The 20,818-nt window shown below is 40.3% G+C and overlaps 1 protein-coding gene across 1 annotated transcript; it reads left to right on the forward strand.

The window, feature by feature from the left end:
- Positions 1 to 1,322: 1,322 nt before the first annotated feature.
- On the forward strand, positions 1,323 to 19,880 carry LOC308662173 (caspase-1-like). Its single transcript, XM_081317710.1, has 9 exons — positions 1,323 to 1,523; positions 4,245 to 4,517; positions 5,972 to 6,093; positions 6,848 to 7,021; positions 8,078 to 8,312; positions 9,003 to 9,158; positions 10,883 to 10,992; positions 14,613 to 14,711; positions 19,501 to 19,880. Exons 1-8 carry the CDS (start codon positions 1,517 to 1,519, stop codon positions 14,703 to 14,705), a joined length of 1,170 nt encoding a protein of 389 aa, XP_081173836.1. The 5' UTR covers positions 1,323 to 1,516; the 3' UTR covers positions 14,706 to 14,711; positions 19,501 to 19,880.
- The last annotated feature ends 938 nt before the right edge of the window (positions 19,881 to 20,818 follow it).

A 20,818-nucleotide genomic window follows, 5' to 3' on the forward strand; every position in this document is an offset into this window, starting at 1 on the left:
TTTACAGCTATTGACAGCTTTCGATGGTTGCATGACTGCAATTTGTTTTTCCCACAAGTCTGCATTACATCAGGTTTCCAGCAAAAAAACATCCCTTAGTGAACAATGGGTTTTCTTAATGACTGCCACATTTGCTTAATGGCTACCTCAAAAAAGATCATAAAATTGGATCCAGCCATGTGGTGACCCCCTTTATAAACTGTCATGACTTAAGACTGAAGTTATGGGCTCAGTTATGGTCATAAATTGAGACTACCTATATAATATTCCTGCCATCTATTTTTCCCAACAAGAACCCTGTGAGGTGGCTTGGCCTGACAAAGAGTCTGACCGATCCAAAGTCACCCAGTTGCTTTTCCTGTCTAAGGGAGGCTTGGGACCCAGCACCTTCAACACTACACCAAGCTGACATAGTGCATAAAATCTCTATCCAATGCAGTGACTCACAATTCTTTGCAAACAATGATTCCTTTACACTTCAGCAAGAAGAAAGCAAAGGGGGAAGAATGTGAGCAAATAAACATCTCATTTAGGCAGTATCGCTCTCTTTAAGAAGTCCTTGATGAACTCAGTCCCAGAGAACATATCAAAATACTAGAAATCCAGATTTTCCTGAATTTTTTGAAATTGATTCAAATATTTTTAAAGTAATTGTATTTTTTAAGTATTTTTAAAAGGCCTAACGAGTTTGGGATCAGAACCTATGTTACATAATTGAAGAGGTGGAGGAGAGTACAGGAAAGAAGTATTTCTCTTTGATGTGGCAGTTGTGGAATGCAAAGACTGCAACAAACCTTTTATCATTTTGAAACAGATTACAGTATTTGTTGAGGAAGCAATTAAATAATCTGTTAATATCCTAGCTGTTTTCTCTGTGATATGTAGTTTATTCATGGTATATTTTTTTCAAAAAATTACAATTTGTTCACCACTTTGAGAGAGCATTCTTTTGTTTCAATGTCTGTGGAGATTCTCAGCCATCCAGGTCATGGCTGTCGCAAAGGTGCTTTTTCAAAAGTGCAACTGGACTTTGTCTTTCCTTGAAGACGTTTCCTTTTTCATTCAAGAAGCTTCTTCAGTTCTGTTCTTTCGTTTGAAGATGTTTATATCTCCCTCCCTGGTCTGCAATCTAAAAAAGAGTAGCATAAAAGGAAGGGGAGGGGGACAAGGGAAGAAGAAAACCACAAACGTCCAGTTCTGACATGGGAATCGGGAAAGCACTGGGGAACAAGCCAGATTTATCAGCAGTGCCAGGAAATGCCTCAGCTTTCCGCGTTTCCTTTCCTGCAGCTTGACAGGACAAACGCTACCAAATAAGAAATTTCCAGGATACTGCCACGGCGGTTGGGGCCAGCTTTTCCCTCCTTTTCAATTCATGGGCGGGAAAAGGAAACAATTGCCGTAATCGCTGTGTTTCTTTCACTTTCACAATTGCCCAGAGTTGGAATTGTTGTTGATGGTGAGCTTTTTGCTCCCCTGTCATCGCTGTCAAGTATCAGCTGAATCTTGAGGTATCATGGCAGGTAAGATCATAGGTAGATAGTTTTTCTAAAAAAACCCTCCCCTTTTTTTTTCTTAAAACCTTAAATCCTGAAAGAGCGGGAGTGGCGGTTTTACTGTTTCCTTCTCGCTTTCTTACGCTGCATTTTTTTTTACAGTATAACATGCAAGGAGGGACCTTCCTTTCCCCACCCAGTCTGGGTCTTGCAACGCGCAAAAATACCTTTTCTTCCTAAACCGGGTTGCTTTGGCTGCCTTCCTGTGTATAACAAAAAAGATCAGGATTTTACCAAGGCGCTGGCGACAGGATCGTATAGATATGGAAGGAGAACAAGTGGAGCTTATTGCGAGGCTTCGCAAATTTAAGGAGCAGGAGTTTTATTGTTTTGAGACTGTTTTCTAGTTACTGGTTTTATTGCCGTTGTGAGCCTCCCAGAGTTGCTTATAGATTGCCCGGTCATATAAATCTTTTAAATAAATAAATAAGGCGTGTAGGAGTAGACAAACACTCTTGTTTCCTCAGATATAGATTAACATAACTGTCCCCCTATGTGGCATTCAGTTTGGTTCCAAAGAATTGTCCTCTCTGGACTACAATACAAATCGAGATATATATAACCAAATTAGCATAGCTTTTATACCCTTTCAGAAAACAAAGGTACACTGATCATTAGCAGGCAGCAAGAAAACAAGCGACAAAGTACAGTAGTCCTCCGCGTGATCACAAAGTACAGTAGTCCTCCGCGTGATCACAAAGTACAGTAGTCCTCCGCGTGATCACAATTGAGCCCATCATTTCTGATACTAAGCAAGAGAGTTGTTAAGTGAGGTTTATCCCATTTTATGATTTTTCTTGACACATTTGTTAAAAGTGAATCTCTGCAGTTGTTAAATTAGTAGCAAAGTTGTAAGTGAATCTGACTTCCCTATTGACTTTGCTTGTTAGAAGCTTGCAAAAGATGGTCACATGATCCCGGGACACTGCAATCGTCATAAATATGAACCAGCTGTTAAAGCATCTGAATGTAAATCATGTGTCCATGGGGACGCTGCAATGGTCATAAGTATGAAAAATGGTCGTAAGTCACTTTTTTAGTGCCATCGTAAATTTCAATGGTCGTGAAACGAACTGTTGTAAGTCAAGGATTACTCATATTCACACTTCTGATAGAAGATAGCCCTCCCAGAAGGTGTGTTCTTTGCTAAAATATTAAAGCTTTCATCCTTACATCCCTGATAACTAATTGTTCAAAACTTAAAACAAGGGGAAGTTAACCCTGAATCAACTGCTGGCCTGGTTCCTTGATGTGGCTATTTATGTAACTTTCCAGGAATTTTAGGATAAGGATGTAAGCGCCAAGAATGAGAGGCCCCAAAGGAAAACAACTAAGAGCAAAATGAAAGTTTTTCAACAGGATGATGTGTCATGTATAACATCACAATGACTTGTGATGCAGTAATTGGAAGTCAAGACCTTTCCTATTGCCCCTAGTATCTGCACACCACAAAAAAAGAATTCCCATACAGTATTTATGAGATGTCTCAGTATGAACATATCTGGAATCAACAATGCATGGCCTGCAAGCACCAACTTGCCCACTAAATGTTTTGGCATTCACAACGTTCTTGGCTCCATCTGATATTTTTATTGTTTCTTTTGAATGAATAACTGGATGGGTGGGTGGATGGATGGACAGACACTAGTGTTTTCAAGAATGCTCTGGGCCCAGTACATGTTCTTAAAAAATCAAAATGGGGAGGGGACTGCAACTCTGTTTTGTCTGGAAGTGAGTCTGGGAGTTGAAGTTCACAAGTCTTAAAGTTGCCAAGGTTGGAGACCCCTGATCTAAGGGTCTGTGATTAGATAGAGTCCAGCATCACCTTTTTCACTTTCTGCAGAATCCTACGTATGTTAATTTTATAATACATAAAATCCAGTCATTGGTCAGACTTAACTACTTGCAGGTTCTCTGGGCAGAAAAGTGAGCTAATTTGAGACAATATATACTAGTTTATATATTAACTGCCTGCTCCTATTTATCAGAAAGCTATCTTCCAGACTTATATTGTTTGGGGGATATAGGAATTGTAATTCCAATATTTCTGGTTGGAGAAAAGAAAGAGCACACACACGGACACAAATCTGGTTTATACATCACACTGAATCCAAATGTGATTAATCATGTGTTGTGATTTGCATGGCACACTACACTAATAAACCACTTTCTGGCATTCTTGTACACATATCTATACGTACAGTGAGAGTAGACACCCAGTATATGAATAGCTACAGTAAGATGTGAATCTATGAGTCAGCACTACAAATTACAGGTAGTCCTCAGCTACAAACACAATTGGGACCCTAATTTATATCATAAGTTGTTGCATTTATAAGTTGAATCAGGCCTGATTTTTATGGTGATTGTTATGCAAATCATGTGGTTATGAAATGAATCCAGCTTCTCCAATGGGCATTTTTTTTTTGCCAGAAATTAGCAAAAAAAGTTGCAAATTACTATCACTTGACTGCAGGATGGTGCAACCAACTGTGAACGCAAGCAGTTGCCAATTGCCCAAACTGCAACCACATGAGTGCAAAGCTTGTTCAACAATTGTAAATGCGAATGCAGGTCACTGTTGTAACTTTGAATTGACACAAAAAGAATGTAAGTGGATCTCAGTAAAATTGCAATTCTTCAAGTCAGTGTGATAAATTTAGAAAAATGCACTTGCTTTCCTTACAGACCAGAAGTTGGAGGAAGTGCGCACAGAGTTTATAAAGCGTGTTAACAAAGCTATCATCAGCCAGCTCTTGGATGATCTGCTCTGTGAGAGAATCATGGAGGATGAAGAGCTGGAAGAAGTGAATACGAAATATAAGAGGCAGGACCAAGCAAGAATTTTGATCGACAATGTGAGAAGAAAGGGGCCTGAAGCTAGCCGCCGCTTTATTGTCTTCCTCCAGACCCGAGATACTTTCTTAGCTGAACAACTGGATCTCCAAAACTTTCCTGCTGGTACATGTGATCTTATAGCATATCATCTAGCTTTGGGCCAAAATGACTGCCCTTCCTCCCTAATTTAGTTGCTTGGCCCGAAATCATGCAAAGGCTTTGTGTTGTGCCCCAAACTGTTTGGGCTGGTTAGGTTTGGCCACATTGGTGTAATAACTCATTTTGAAAGGAAACTTTATCATAAGATGGGTTTTTTTTGTTTTTTTAATAGCACATTCATAAGAACGCTTCTATATACTAAGATACAGGTACATGGAATTTGGGTGCCTTCCAATTTTTAATTAGCTTCATTGTATCTTATAAAAATTCTCCCTTGATTTTTTTTTTTTTTGGATTAGGACAGTGATGGTGAACATTTTGGGCTCAGCGTGTCAAAAATTCAGACAAAGCCTAACTTGACTCTGCTGGTGTGTCACGCCCTCCCCATCGGACAAAGGAGAAACAATTCTTAACAAAGTGTTGCTTTGGATAGTGAAATGGGCAGCACATAAATGTAATAAATAAATAAACAAATAATTTTGATTTGTCTTTGTCTCTCTATCTGAGGTCACATGAGGCCTGGAAACTTTGGAGAATTGTCTTGCGTGGCCTGTTCTGAAAAGAACAGGAAAGCATGTTTCGTTCTTGTACCCTTTCTGGAGGCTAAGGAGTCTGCATGAGAGTAGAGTCCTCTTTCACGATTTCCAGAAGGTCCGGAGGTCATGTGAGAGCATACAACATTCTTGTGCGGTGTCTGGAGCCTCAGAAAACCATTTGAGAATTTCCCATGCTTTTTGGAGGCTGCAGAGGCCACATCAGATTGTGGTGTGCTCTTACACAGCTTCTGGACCCTCTGGAAGTCACGTGAGAGGGCCCCACTCTTACAGGGCCTCTGGAACCTCCAAAAATTGTGTGAGAACATTCTCGTGTGATTTTGTCAATTGCTCATTTCAACTGAGCTGGGCAGCCATATACATTTTCTTAAATGAATAATTTGAAGGGATAGGTCTGAAGTTAGGCTATGAGAATCAGAAAGGTTGGTAGGCTTCAGGCTGGGTGTTAAGTTATCTGCTAGGCTTCTCGTTAGCATCTTGAAGGCTTTCTTGGAGACCAGCAATGTGGAGGAAAGGCCAAAGTCTTCACAGCTATCCTTTGCCAGCAGCTCTATCCATGTTGCATAATTTTCTGCATATTTTTTTAGATCTGCTATGGCCGTGGAGTCAATGAGCAGGAGGACATGCTCTTTCTCAGGGCCCAGACTTGCTAATTACAAAGTGATTTTAGTTCCTCTTGGCGCTGACAAGAAAACAAGTGTCCCTGTGATGTTGTGCTACAATTCCCAATGCCCTTCTGATGGGCTGCTAGGGGCTGTAATTTAGCAATTTAAAAGGTCCAAAGCTGACCCAAGTGATATTTAATAATTCACTGTGGTAAAAAAAAAAGCTGAATCTGGTGTTCAACTTTCCTCCCATCTCCAGTTGTCCAGCCAATAGAAGGTAACATCTCAAAGAAAGAAGTCCAGTTCCTGGAATCTAAAAGCGGGATCAGGCTTTGTCCTCAGAATGTATTTCAGCAAATACAGACTACAGAAGGGACCGAGGTGAGTTGGCAGAGCTAGTTGGATCTATCCAAGACTTGAGCTTAAATACTGCACTTCATTGCACTCAGTAGCTGCTGTAAAGATTGCCACAGATGTGAATTGAAAATTCATCTTTTGTAGCAGGAATTTTGAATATTTCTTAAATTCTCCTCGTCCTGGCTTTTGGAAATATTACCTTGTTTTATTTCTAAAGCAGAAAAATGAGTTGGGATTCCTCTGTTCTATATCTGACAACCAATAAAACATGAAACTAAGGGACCTTTAAATATAATGTGACCACAATACCTTCATTAGCTTTAAAAGTAGACAACTCATGGACTCTGTGGCTTCATAGAATTGCCATGTCCTCTGAATATTTGCTGCTGGTTACAGGAAGGGGAAGGAAAGGGAAGTCTTGCCTTCAAATCAGGCTTGTGGGTTTCCTCAAGTAGCTAGCCACCTACTATAGCAAACTGGAAGTCAGACTTATTTTGGGTCTGGTTTAACAATTTTATTTTTATGGTTAAGTGGAATACATCTTTAGATTCAAATAATCTCAACACTAAATTCTGAGTGATTAGCAAAACCATTGTATCTTTCAGCCTTGTTTGTAGATTTTGCAGTGCCAACAAGATCATTCAGATGTTACTGAACTGGTTTCCAGGATCCCCCACCACTGACTAAAGATTGATAAGAATTGGAAGAGCCCTAAACTAGATGAATGCTTGGCGTAACTATAGTTCAGGATGGGAATCACTTTTGTTTCCCCATGCAGATCTACCCTATCAGTGATCCCAGGACTCGTACACGCCTGGCTTTGATCATCTGCAATATCAAATTCGATTACTTGGATTTTAGAAATGGGGCTGAGGTAGACTTGGAACAGATGACACTTCTCCTAGAAGATCTGGGATACAAAGTGGAAATAAGGACCAATTTAAACTCGCAGGTAAAAAAAAAGTTGTGTTTAAAGAGTAAAATTCAATTTGTTACTCAAGGAAAAAAAATTAGTGACTAAGTGAAAGCTAAACATTCCAGGAATGCAATGGAATAGAATAGAATAGAATAGAATAGAATAGAATAGAATAGAATAGAATAGAATAGAATAGAATAGAATAGAATAGAATAGAATAGAATAGAATAGAATAGAATAGAATAGAATAGAATAGAATAGAATAGAAGAGTTGGAAGGGACCTTGGAGGTCTTCTGGTCCAACCCCCTGCTCAGGCAGGAAACCCTATACCATATATGGGTATCGAAGTTTTGATTTTGCCCTTTAATATGGTATGTGTATTAACTCTGGTCACCCACAGTCAGTTGGACCTAGCAGCTTCAAAACTGAATAAAGCATGGCAATCTTGTTAAACTGCTATCTATACAATAATATTTAGCACAGATGATGATAATCTAATACCTCGTGGATGTTTTAAATTATAAACCCAGAAAGTCTTGGCTCATGGCCATACTGGTTGGAGTTGATGGGACCTCAGCTCCAAAGAACTGTAGATTACCAAGTTGTTTATACCTAATTTAGTATAAGGAAAAAAATACGTCTGGATTGATACCTTTTTCAATTTCAAAGGCCAGCATATTGTTTCTTTTTCATCTCTCATAATTGTTTCTCCAAAAAAACAGTTGAGGATGCTAACTTTCCACTGAGGATATTGGCCAGAGTGTTTTCTTTCGGAGGGCATGATGAGGTCAGCCTTCCATTCACCCATGAAGATAGGCCCTTCCCCACCCCCCATCTACATATTGGAGATTTGTGATGGTGTTCACAAATTTCATATATGGAGATTTGCTGCATAGCCCTCCCACTCAGATCTAGAGAGAAAAAGCTGGAAGTTGTTTCTGCATTGAATTTTTACTAAGCTTGAATAATATTAAAATATAGTGCAATTGCAAGAAGGTATCTCCATTCTTCTCAATTTTAATAATGAGTGCAGAGTTAGCTAGAAACTGCACTTCCACTCCTGACCCACCTTCCCCTTTCTTTGCTTTCAGGAAATAACCACTTGCTTGAAGAATTTTGCAGCTCGGGAAGAACACAAGACTTCAGATGGCATGTTTGTAGTACTCATGTCTCATGGCCAGCTGGACAGCCTTTATGGAGTCAATTCAGTAGGCAGACACTCTGACATCTTCTCCATCAAAACTATCTTCTCCACCTTCAACAACATAAATTGCCCAGCTTTGAGGGGAAAGCCCAAGGTGGTCATTATTCAAGCATGTCGTGGTGGTAGGTTGCTGAAATTGAGAACTGGGAGGGGAGAAGGCAGACAAATGTTTGACAGGAATATATAGCCTCTTGCAGGAACTGTTGGTCTTAACTAGACAAAGCAACCTCTAGACCAGGGGTGTCAAACTGCCACCCCACAGGCTGGTTTCATCATACTGAAGCCACGCCCACCCATTGCCGGCAATGCAAAAAGAGTTGCAATATGTCCCATGACGTGGCGAGTTTGACACCCGTGCTCTAGACCTAGGTGGGGAACTATGGCCCTTTTATGACTTCTGGATTTCAAATCTCAGAATTCCTGAGCCCGCCATACAGCCTCAGGAATTCTGGGAGTTGAAGTCCACAAGTCATAAAGGGACCCTATTTCCCCACCTCTGCTCTAGACCAACATTTGCTTTTAGCAAACTGATTTGTAGATATTTACTGCTCGTTGTATTTATCTCCACAAGATCTGTTTGAATAATATTCAAGTGTGTTGGGATCATGACTTTTCATAAATGGCAATACAATAATTGGGAAAAACTAACTTTGAACCTTATCTTAAACCTTGGGAGTTCACCTCATTGAACCCTGTCAGGAACCAAAGGCTATGATGTACTTTTGTGACGAACGTAAAGCCATGTGTGAGTAACCTCTGTTCTGTCAGAGGCTTTTGATGATAATTGTTGATTCCCCCATTTTTTTCTCAAGAGCAACGAGGGTATTTGATGGAAACTGAGGAAGACTCAGCTACATCTGCTCCTGCCTCTCTCCAGTCTGATTCATTCACCAAGCAGTTGCAGACTGATGCTGTTCAGAAAATCCATGTGGAGAGTGACTTCATCTGCCTATATTCCACCACCCCTGGTAAGAGACTCTTAAAAGAAAATTGCTAAGTAGGGTCCAAAGCAGGACAGATATGAAAAGTAAAGGCATTTAGTTGACAAAGCTGTCTGTCAAAGATTGGCAACCAATCAGTTTGTCAGGTTTCTGACGTATGGGCTTTTCAAGTGACTCTGAGGCATTGTTTACCTTAAAAGTCCTTTATTAGCCTAATATACCAGCAAATGCTTGCTCGAAGGAAGCTGGAATCTGAAATCTCCGCCCCTTGCACAATATATTAAAACACAATTCTCCACCTTTCTAATTTTGTCATTAATCATGTTCTCCAATTAATTTAAAGAATCCCGCCAAGGTCTTATCTTATTTAGGTTCAGATGGCCTTGAAAGTACAATCCTCCTCTTCCCCCCTCCCAACTGAAACAATTAAAATAACAGGCTGTCTCTTATATTGTCAGTGCAAAAACATGTCAGTGTTTGCAGCATTGACACAGTTAAGAAAATCTGATCTGGACCTCTTTTCTAAGTACCAGAAATTCTCTGGCATGCTCGCTGCAAAAGGCCTAATCATTTATTCAGTCATTTATTAGATTTTTTAATCCCACTTTTATTATTTTGTAAGTAACTCATGGCAAAGAACATAGTAATACTCCTTTATTGTCTTTTTCACCACTACAACAATCCTGTGAGGTAGATAGATTTGGGGATTTGACAATACATTGAACCACATCCCACCCAAAGAGATTGGGTCTGCCTAATAATGTAAGCTACCAGAAATCTGATCAGCATGAACAAAGATGAGTACCATATGTAGTATGAACTAATCCATTTTATAGTAACTGAACCATAAGTTATCCAGGGCACCCTGCTAAGTCCCCATAGGCCTTGGGCCTGCTCCCTCCCTACTCATACCCATCATATACTTACTCCAGAGCTTGTATTGGGGAAGCAGGGCAGGTCACTCATCCCTGGCTGCATGGCTGCCTCTGGGATGTAGCTGCCATTCACACCCACAATTTATTGTAAACTGAATGAATGACTAGGCCTTTTGCAGCGAGCTTGCCAGAGAATTTCTGATACTTAGAAAAGAGGTCCAGATCAGGTTTTCTTAACTGATTGGTTGCCAATCTCTGACAGACAGCTTTGTCAACTAAATGCCTGTATTGCTAAGGCAGCAATTCTTATCATTTCTATCCTGCTTTGGACCACTGCTTGGCAATTTTCTCTTAAGAGTGCTCCATTCTACTTCCCTCATATGATCTGTACAGCACTGAGAAAACCTTTAGAAATCTTCAAAAGGTAAATGGATAATGAGAGGTGGGGTGGAGGCCAAGTCCTGCGGGCTCCTGGGGAAAGCCTGTGGTAACCTGGTGAAGGGGGGAAGGAGTCCCAAGGGCTGTAAGGATGATGAGGGGCAGGACGATAGGGTAACTTAGAGGTGGGGGAGGTCTTGGGACACTGAAGGCAAGTGGGCTGGGGTCTGCATTAGATCTCTCAGGGCCTTCCCCACCCCTGAAGCTCTGCTCTGTTTAATGACCCAATGTTCATTTAACAACTGCTTCAGGGAGAGTAGGGGATGCTGGTTGTTAAGTGAGGCCATCTTGTTTAATGGCCATCACCACTTGCGACTGTAAAGGGCAGGCTCTATTACTGTAATAGGTCGAAGACTATCTGTATAGGTTTAAAATTTCTTAAGTAGAGAATGAAGTCTGACATTGTGAAGAATAACTGCTTAATCGTTGTCTGTTTAGATCATTTATCCTGGAGAGACCCTAAAAGTGGATCATTCTTCATCACCCAGCTAATAGATACTATCAAGAAACATGCCTGGAATTGCAATTTGGAAGAGGTCTTCCGGAAGGTAGTCTTTCTACACAAGGCTCATGTGTGGAATGAAGTTCTTTTATTAAAGACCTACTTTGGAATTAGAATGACAACTTTCCACAGCCAGCTTGCTGTGGGACAACTCACCATGGCCAACTCGCTGCAGGACAATTTAACAATTCAATTTAATTATTTAAAATAATAATAAAATATTTTAATTTTTGGCATTTACATTTCATTCTGTCCCTCCTTTTGCATTCTTTCTTTAATGTTTTTGTTCCATCATTTCTTTCATATTAGTGAAACTTGTCCCACAGTGAGTTGTCCCATGCTAGTTGGCCATGGCGAATTGGCTGTGGTGAGTTGGCCGCAGCAAATTGTCATAGGCCTCTTTGGAACGGCATTAGGAGCCATGGTGGTGCAGTGGTTAAAATGCAGTATTGCAGGCTAATTCAGCTCAGTGCTGGGAGTTCGATCCTAACCGGCTCAAGGTTGACTCAGCCTTCCATCCTTCCAAGGTCAGTAAAATGAGAACCCAGATTATTGGGGGCAATATGCTGACTCTGTAAACCATTTAGCAAGGACTGTAAAGCACTATGAAGTAATATATAATAACCATTGCTATTAGTGGCCCTAAATCATGTATTTTTAGCTTCTGTTCCTTTTTTCCTGCCATTAGTAATTAAATCTCATGTTCAAAAACTTAGAGCCCATAAAGAAATGGAGGAATGTAGGCAGATTCTGCAAACTTCTATCATTCAACAATTCAGCTGCAAGAATATTGCATAGATTTATCATGTAAATTGTGGTTGAAGATTTCCTTTTTTGTAATTATGGTGAGAATAAAATCAAACAAGGCGGGAAAAAATTTTGGTAGGTCAAAAAAGGAACAAAAGCCTCCCTCACCTTCAAAAATCTTGGGTTTCAACTCCCATAATTCTAGCCAGCAAGACATCCAATTGGAGGAAAGCTAACAAAGAACTGCTTTCATGTCATCAATTTTATAATTGGATCTGATCAAAATTATCAATAGCATTCAACTCACTAATGACTAAATAGCTTTAGAAATAACCAGACATTAAACTTATTGCTGCTCACTACAAATAAAAAAAAATCCTTTGAGAATATAATCCAGGGTGCCTTAATTCTGTGATGGTTCTGAATTGTCCTTCTTCAAGCTTTTGCATCCCTTCTTTATCCACAGTCTTTGGATTACAATAGTAAAACTGGCTATATAGCTTCTCTGCCTGGTTTCCCCATCATGAGGGTAGCAAGCTCAAGAAACATGAACCATGTGGATTTCTGGAAAGATCTTTTTTTGCTAGTGGAATAATGTAACAGAATGTGAAAACCTAATGAAGAATTTCCCCTGTACAATTTATTTATATCTAGTGTAAAATAGAATAAAGTCCTCAACTTACAACAGTTCATTTAGTGACCGTTCAAAGTTACAATGGCATGACTATTTTTCATATTTACAACCGTTGCACCATCCCCTTGGCCATGTGATCAAAATTTGGATACTTGACAGCTGGTTCATATTTATGGTGAATGCAGTATCTTGGGGTTATGTGATCACCTTTTGCGACTTTCTGACAAGCAAAGTCAATGGGGAAACCAGATTAACTTAACAACGGTGTTGCTAATTTAACAATTGCAATGATTCATTTAACAACAGTGGCAAGAAAGATCATAAAATGTGACAAAACTCACTTAACAAATGTCTCACTTAGCAACATAAATTTTGGGCTCAATTGTGGTTGTAAGTCGAGGACTATCTGTAAAATAGAATAGAATGGAATGGAAAGAGAAAGAGAAAGAATACTTTATTTGGCCAAGAGTGAGACACACAAGGAATTTGCCTCCAGTGCATAAGCTCTCAGTATACATGCAAAACAACAAAGTAATCAAAATAACAAAGTACAGGTAGTCCTTAACTTACTACCACAATCGAGCCCAAAATTTCTAATGTTAAGTGAGACATTTGTTAAATGAATTTTGCCCCATTTTATGACCTTTCCTGTCATAAGTGAATCACTGCAGTTGATAAATAGGTGACACGGTTATTATGTGCATCTGACTTCCCCATTGATTTTGCTTGTCAAATGGTTGCAAAAGGTGTTCACATGACCTTGGGACACAGCAAAGGTCATAAGTATGAGTCAGTTGTTAAGCCTTTGAATTTTGATCACATGATCATGGGGATGCTACAAAGATTGTAAGTGTGAAAAATGGTCATACATCACTTTCTTCAGTGCCACTGTAACCTTGAACAGTCCCAAAACAAACTTGTTAAGTCGAGGACTACCTGTAATAATAATCACAATAATGATACTAATAAGAAGGTAGTGGAACAGATAGTAATACAGCCATACTATATGATTAAATATACTTAAACATACTTAAGATGGAGTTACTCTCAGTCTGTTTTTCATGCTTCCCTCCTGCTCAAAAATGTATTTTGTAACAGACCCATTTCCTACCTTAAGATCTTGCTGCCTCCTCGGTGTTTCAAGGTCTGTTAACCATTCCATCATATCAGCAGAGTCACTGCTTCACAGATAGATAGATAGATAGATAGATAGATAGATAGATAGATAGATAGATAGATAGATAGATAGATAGATAGATAGATAGATAGATAGATAGATAGATAGATAGATAGATGATAGATAGTTAGTACTTGCCGATTCTTCCTTCAAGCCAAAATCCACCGGCCAGGCAGTAAAAGCAAATCTATTGACTGTTCAAGGTTCAACATCATAACAAAAGCATTCCATGCAGAAAAGAGTTTAAGAAAAGAGAAAGATTAAAAATGGATATTGTAATCATTCCTGATAAACAAGGCAAGCATTTGGACAGCTGGTTATTGTGGCCCATGGGGCAAAGACAAGATTTTTGGCACTGAATTATCAGATTGATCTATATTCCTGTCTGAATTGGATTAGCTAAGTTCAGATTGCTATTTACTTGGAAGAAACACCTGAGTAGACTGCTATCACTAGAAAGCATTTTGAAAGAGCATCCAATGCCTCTGGACCCACAATCATTATTACTCGCCTGGACTTATGAAGCATGTACAGGAAAACAGGAGTTGGAGTTATAGTTAGTCTAGTGGAAAGCAACATTACTTGTGTTTTTGGAGGGGTGGGGAGAGTCCTAACTCTTGGTCTCCATCAGTCTCTAAGGGTTCCTCTACCTCTTCCTAATCTCTTAAGAATGAATTATGTATTCCTAACTAGTAAAGTCATAAGAGTCTTGTAAGACCTTTTAAGACTAACAACTTTATTTTAAGGCATAAGACTTTGTGAACTGCAACTCACTTCATTAGGTCCATGGAGTCACCTGATGAATGTGGAATTTAAATAGATTGGGATGAGTTGCAGGCAAAAAAAGGTAGTAATACAAACACCTATCAATTAATAACTATAATATGCTGTACCTTAAGATTGAATCATTAGTCTTAAAAGTTGTCCGTTGATTCTTTCTGATTCTGGTACTGTAGTCTAATCCAATTATTCTGCAATGTCTAGTTAATAAAGTGAGCATGTATAAGTGGATAAAATATATTATGGGTTACTAACTTTTAGATGGGGCTAGGTGACTGATTTGGACATGCACTCACCAGCTTTTGTTTCTGTGTCTTCCATCTTGCAGGTGTTGCAGCACTTTGCAAGTAACCCATGTCAGATGCCCTCAAAGGACAGAACCACCCTGATTAAAAAGTTCTACCTCTTCCCAGGACATTGAAGCCAGGTAAGTATTTCTTCTTACACCTGTATCACCAAATTTTGGGATATTTGGGAGCAGTAGAGTGAGAGCCCCTTCATGGATTACTGCCTTGTCGTGGCAAAGGGGCTTGCGTAATTCAATGAAGCTATGAGCTATGCCATGCAGGGCCACCCAAGACAGAAAAGTCATAGCAGAGAGTTCTGACAAAACGTGAACCACTGGAGAAGGAAATGGCAACCCACTCCAGTATCTTTGCCATGAAAACCCTATGGACACTACCAAAAGGCAAAATGATATGACTCTGGAAGATGAGCCCCTCAGGTCAGAAGGCATCCAATATGCTACTGGAAGAGCAGAGGGCTAATACTAGTAGCGCCAGAAAGAATGAAGCAACTGTGCCAAAGCCAAAAGGACGCTCAGCTGTGGATGTATCTGGTGGTGAAAGCAAAGTCCGATGCTGTAAAGATTTTTTCTCCATAGGAACCTGGAATGTAAGATCCATGAATCAAGGCAAGCTGGACGTGGTCAAACAAGAGATGACAAGACTGAACATCGACATCTTAGGAATCAGCGAACTAAAATGGACAGGAATGGGTGAATTTAATTCAGGTATACTACTGCGGGCAAGAATCCCTCAGAAGAAATGGAGTAGCCTTCATAGTCAATAAAAGAGTAGGAAAAGCAATACTGGGATACAATCCTCAAAATGACAGAATGATCTCAGTTTGAATCCAAGGCAAACCATTCAATATCACAGTAGTCCAAGTCTATGCCCCAACCACCAGTGCTGAAGAGGATGAAATTAACCGGTTCTATGAAGCCCTACAGCACCTTATAGAACTAACATCAAAAATGATGTTCTTATCATCATGGGGGATTGGAATGCTAAAGTAGGAAGCCAAAAGATAACCGGAATAACAGGCAAGTTTGGCCTTGGAGTACAAAATGAAGCAGGACACAGGCTGATAGAATTTTGTCAAGACAATACGATGGTCATAGCAAACACTCTTTTCCAACAACCCAAGAGACGGCTCTACACATGGACATCACCAGACGGTCAACACAGAAATCAGATTGACTATGTGCTCTGCAGCCAAAGATGGAGAAGCTCTATACAGTCAGTAAAAACAAGACCAGGAGCTGACTGTGGCTCAGACCATGAGCTTTTCATTGCAAAGTTTAGGCTTAAACTGAAGAAAGTAGGGAAAAGCGCTAGGCCACTCAGGTATGAATTAAATCATATCCCTCTTGAATATACAGTAGAGGTGACAAATAGATTTAAGGAATTAGATCTGATAGACAGAGTGCCTGAAGAGCTATGGACAGAGGTTTGTAACGTTGTACAACAGGTAGCAACCAAAACCATCCCAAAGAAAAAGAAATGCAAGAAAGCAAAATGGCTGTCTGAGGAAGCTTTGCAAATAGCTGAGGAAAGGAGGGAAGCGAAAGGCAAGGGAGAAAAAGAAAGATACACCCAATTGAATGCAGAATTCCAGAGAATAGCTAGAAGAGATAAGAATGCCTTCTTAAATGAACAATGCAAAGAAATAGAAGAAAACAATAGAATAGGGAGGACCAGAGATCTTTTCAAGAAAATTGGAGAGATGAAGGAAACGTTTAATGCAAAAATGGGCATGATAAAGGACCAAAATGGCAGGAACCTAACAGAGGCAGAAGAGATTAAGAAGAGGTGGCAAAATTACACAGAATGAGCTTAACATCCCTGATAATCACAATGAGGTGGTCACTGACCTCGAGCCAGACATCCTAGAATGTGAAGTGAAATGGGCCTTAGAAAAGCTGAGCAACAACAAAGCTAGTGGAGGTGACAGTATTCCAGCTGAACTATTCAAAATCTTAAAAGACGATGCAGTAAAAGTGCTACACTCAATTTGCCAGCAAATTTGGAAAACTCAACAGTGGCCCCAGGATTGGAAAAGTTCAGTTTACATTCCAATTCCAAAGAAAGGCAGTGCCAAAGAATGTTCAAACTATCGCACCATTGCACTCATTTCTCATGCTAGTAAAGTTATGCTTAAAATCCTACAAGCTAGACTTCAGTAGTATGTGGATCGAGAACTATCAGAAGTACAGGCAGGATTTCAAAGAGGCAGAGGAACTAGAGATCAAATTGCCAACGTACGCTGGATCATGGAGAAAGCAAGAGAGTTCCAGAAAAACATATACTTCTGCTTCATTGACTATGCTAAAGCCTTTGATTGTGTGGATCAAAACAAACTGTGGCAAGTTCTTAAAGAGATGGGCGTACCAGACCATCTTATTTGTCTCTTGAGAAACCTATATGTGGGCCAAGAAGCAACAGTGAGAACTGGACACAGAACCACTGATTGGTTCAAAATTGGGAAAGGAGTCCAGCAAGGCTGTATACTGTCGCCCTGCCTATTTAACTTATATGCAGAGCACATCATGAGAAAGGCAAGGCTAGATGAATCAAAAATTGGAATTAAGATTGCCGGAAGAAATATCAACAACGTAAGATATGCAGATGATACCACTCTAATGGCAGAAAGTGAAGAAGAACTAAAGAGCCTCTTGTTGTGGATGAAGAAGGAGAGTGCAAAACTTGGGTTGAAACTTAACATTAAGAAAACCAAGATCATGTCATCCGGCCCTCTCAATTCCTGGCAAATAGATGGGGAAGAAATGGAGGTAGTGACAGATTTTATTTTCCTGGGATCCAAGATCACTGCAGATGGGGACTGTAGCCAAGAAATTAAAAGACGCTTGCTCCTCGGGAGGAAAGCCATGGCAAATCTAGACAGCACACTAAAAAGCAGAGATATCACCCTGTCAACAAAAGTGCGTATAGTCAAGGCTATGGTCTTCCCAGTTGCAATGTATGGCAGTGAAATTTGGACCATAAGAAAGGCTGAGCGCCAAAGAATTGAGGCCTTTGAACTATGGTGCTGGAGAAGACTCTCTTGGACTGCGAGGTGATCAAACCGGTCAGTCCTAGAGGAGATCAATCCTGACTGCTCTTTAGAAGGCCAGATCCTGAAGCTAAAACTCAAATACTTTGGCCACCTAATGAGATAGAAGGACTCACTGGAGAAGAGCCTAATGCTGGGAAAGATTGAGGGCAAGAGAAGAAGGGGACGACAGAGAATGAGGTGGCTGGATGGAGTCACTGAAGCAGTAGGCGTGAGCTTAAATGGACTCCAGAAGATGGTAGAGGACAGGAAGGCCTGGAGGAACGTTGTCCATAGGGTCCCGATGGGTCGGACACGACTTTGCAGCTAACAACAACAACAACGAGTGAGAGACAACAGCCAGCTGATTTTTCTTGGAGTTTTTGGGTAAATCTGAAGCTCTTTTGTGACATCTCACCACTATCATGAACTCACAGTGAAGTCTTCAGCCTGTTTTCTTCTGTGTAATATGGAGAAAAATAAACCTTTTTTAAACAGCAGTAATAGGAAATCACAAGCCACATCCGGGCTCCCCCACTCCCCAAGTAATGTATTTGACAAATCTCTGAATTTGAACAGAACAACATTCTTTTACATTTTCAAGAAAAAAAAATAAAGTTTGTGTGTGAAATCTTTTCCTAAATTTTGCACATCTTAGGATAATCACTCTGATCCCTGCCTCCAAGTCAGTCCTATCCGCTTCTGTGATGACACTGATCATTGTACACAGCATTTCCCAGACACTGGCAACAATTCCTATTCACATTGGAAAAAGATACCCTGCCCCCCCCTTATAAGGTATTGAACAATTACAACTGATAGCACATATGAATCACTTCAAACAATTGCCAGCACTCTGCAAAGTATTTGTGAGACTCCGTTCACCTACATTGCTATAAGACAGGCAATATGCTTGATCAGTAAGATCATTGGCAGGAGTCAGCTTTGGAATTAGAGCAGGTATACTTACTCTTTTTCTATGATTACCACTTCTATTTTACACCTACTTGGATCAAGACAAACAATAAACTCTTTAGAAAAATCCAATCATCCACACAAAGCTCTGATTTTATTATAAAATGTGGGCAGAATGATTTGGAGGCTACGTTATTTGCTCATCCTGCTTCAAAAGTAAACCATTAAGGTAATGTAGTGTAATGAAACTAATGGTAATTCATGTCATACAGGTCCTCGAACTATAACCGTAATTGAGCCCCACAATTATTATTATAGGTTGTGAGGGTCGTAAAGCAAGTTACCACATGACCAGAGCTGATTTTATTACCTTGTTTGCATTGCAATGACCTCCACAAACACAGAGGTCATTAAGCAAAGTATTGTTCGCTTAATGGGACATTTTTACCAGAAACCAGAAGTAAACGCCAGTTTCCAGCAAAAACATCATAAATCATGATCTTACAGGGAGCTGCAAATAACTGTAAATGGGGGCTGTTTGCTGAGTGCTGGGCAACATGATCTGGGGGTGGCCCGGAGGTTGAAATTTTGAATTTGGGTCATAAGTAGCTTTTTCAGGGTCAAAATGTTGAGACTACCTGTATACCTGTATGTGTTATACTAACAGACACTACATATCATCTATATATACTTTAAATTTTTAATATAGATAACAAATATTGATGTAAAGAATTACATATAAGGACATTCTTTTAAGTGTTTAATCACCATGTTAATTAGCCGAGTTGAATAATTGCATGTTCGGAGATGTGGACTTTTGTTATACTTTTTAGGGGGGGCATTATTGTATATTTAATATTTTGTGAGCCGCTCAATTATACGAGCAAGGTAGGTAGCCTTATACTGTAAATTGTTTAAATAAATGAATAAATAGCTGCTGCTCATTCTTTTTCCTCTCTTTTTCTCAGGTGAAGGAGAAGCTACTGGACCAATAAGCAAATAATTTTCGGATATGTTGAAGAAATATGGATTGACCAAACCTTGTCCTTTCTCCACCTTATTCCTCATTGTAAAACTTCCATCAACCCTATTTTGGAATTTTATGTGATTTGTGTCTAAATCTTATAGAGTGTGATTAGTGTGTGTTTCCCACAGAAAAAACTTTAAACCAGTGATGGCGAACCTTTTAGAGACCGAGTGCCCAAACCGCAACCCAAAACCCACTTATTTATAGCAAAGTGCCAGGGCAGCATCAGCATTGTGGTGCCCTCAAGGGGGGTGGGGGGCGTGGCCCACTGGGTGGCCGTGGCTGATGTGGTCATGGCAAATTTGGTGGGCGTGGCCAGGCTAAGCGTGGCCACTTTGATGTTGCTCAGGGGGGGGTTGCCTGTGGGGGCTGGGCAGGATTGGGGGAGATCCAGGGGGTTTCTGGTGGGTGGGGCAGTGGGCAGGAGGCTCGTCCTGCAGGGGGTAGGGCGGGGGTGCCATTGCTGTGGGGCGAGGCAGGGGCGGCTGAGTGCATAGGGGCATGCTCTACCACTTGAACTTGAGCTTGCTAGCTGGCTGCTTTGCTTCCTTTGTGCTGGGCAGGGCTGCTGTTCTGGGCACTGGCAGTAGCCTAATGGACCTGCGCAAGCTGCTAGTGGTGGCGGCAGGCGTGCCCACAGAGAGGGCTCTGAGTGCCGCCTCTGGCACGCGTGCCATTAGTTCGCCATCACTGCTTTAAACTGTGACGCTTAAAATGGAAATAAGTGTCAAAACCTATATGTAATGGCTTCCCCCCCATGAACAATTAATGAAGAAGTTAAAGACTTTTAGTAAAGTAGCTGATATTAAGGTCAACAAACAGAAGACCAATGTATTGATCAAAAATGAGTATAGAAAATCAAGAGATATTAAATCCAAACATGGCTTTTAAAATTGAAAGGAAAAATAATTTTTTAGAAGTAATATTAACCACTCAAAATTGTATGTTAGTTTAGAACATGGGTGTCAAACTCGCCGCATCACATGACATGTCATGACTTATCACAACTTTTTTCCCCTTGCTGAAGGTGGAGTGGGCGCGGCTTCCACGTGATTCATCCGGCCCGTGGGCCAGAAGTTTGACACCCCTGCTTTAGAAAAACTATGGAAAAATGTGAAATTGTCAGAACCCATTTTCTTCCTGGGGGTGGGGGAATCTATTTCATTTCTCTTCATTTCTTTCTGTGGGTTCTGCCATTCTCCTGAGGGGAGGGGGGAAGGTTCTGTGGGATGCCTTTTGCTTTGCTACAATGTATCCTC

Source organism: Vipera berus (assembly GCF_964194415.1).
Source record: "Vipera berus genome assembly, chromosome: 1".
NCBI lineage: Eukaryota > Metazoa > Chordata > Lepidosauria > Squamata > Viperidae > Vipera > Vipera berus.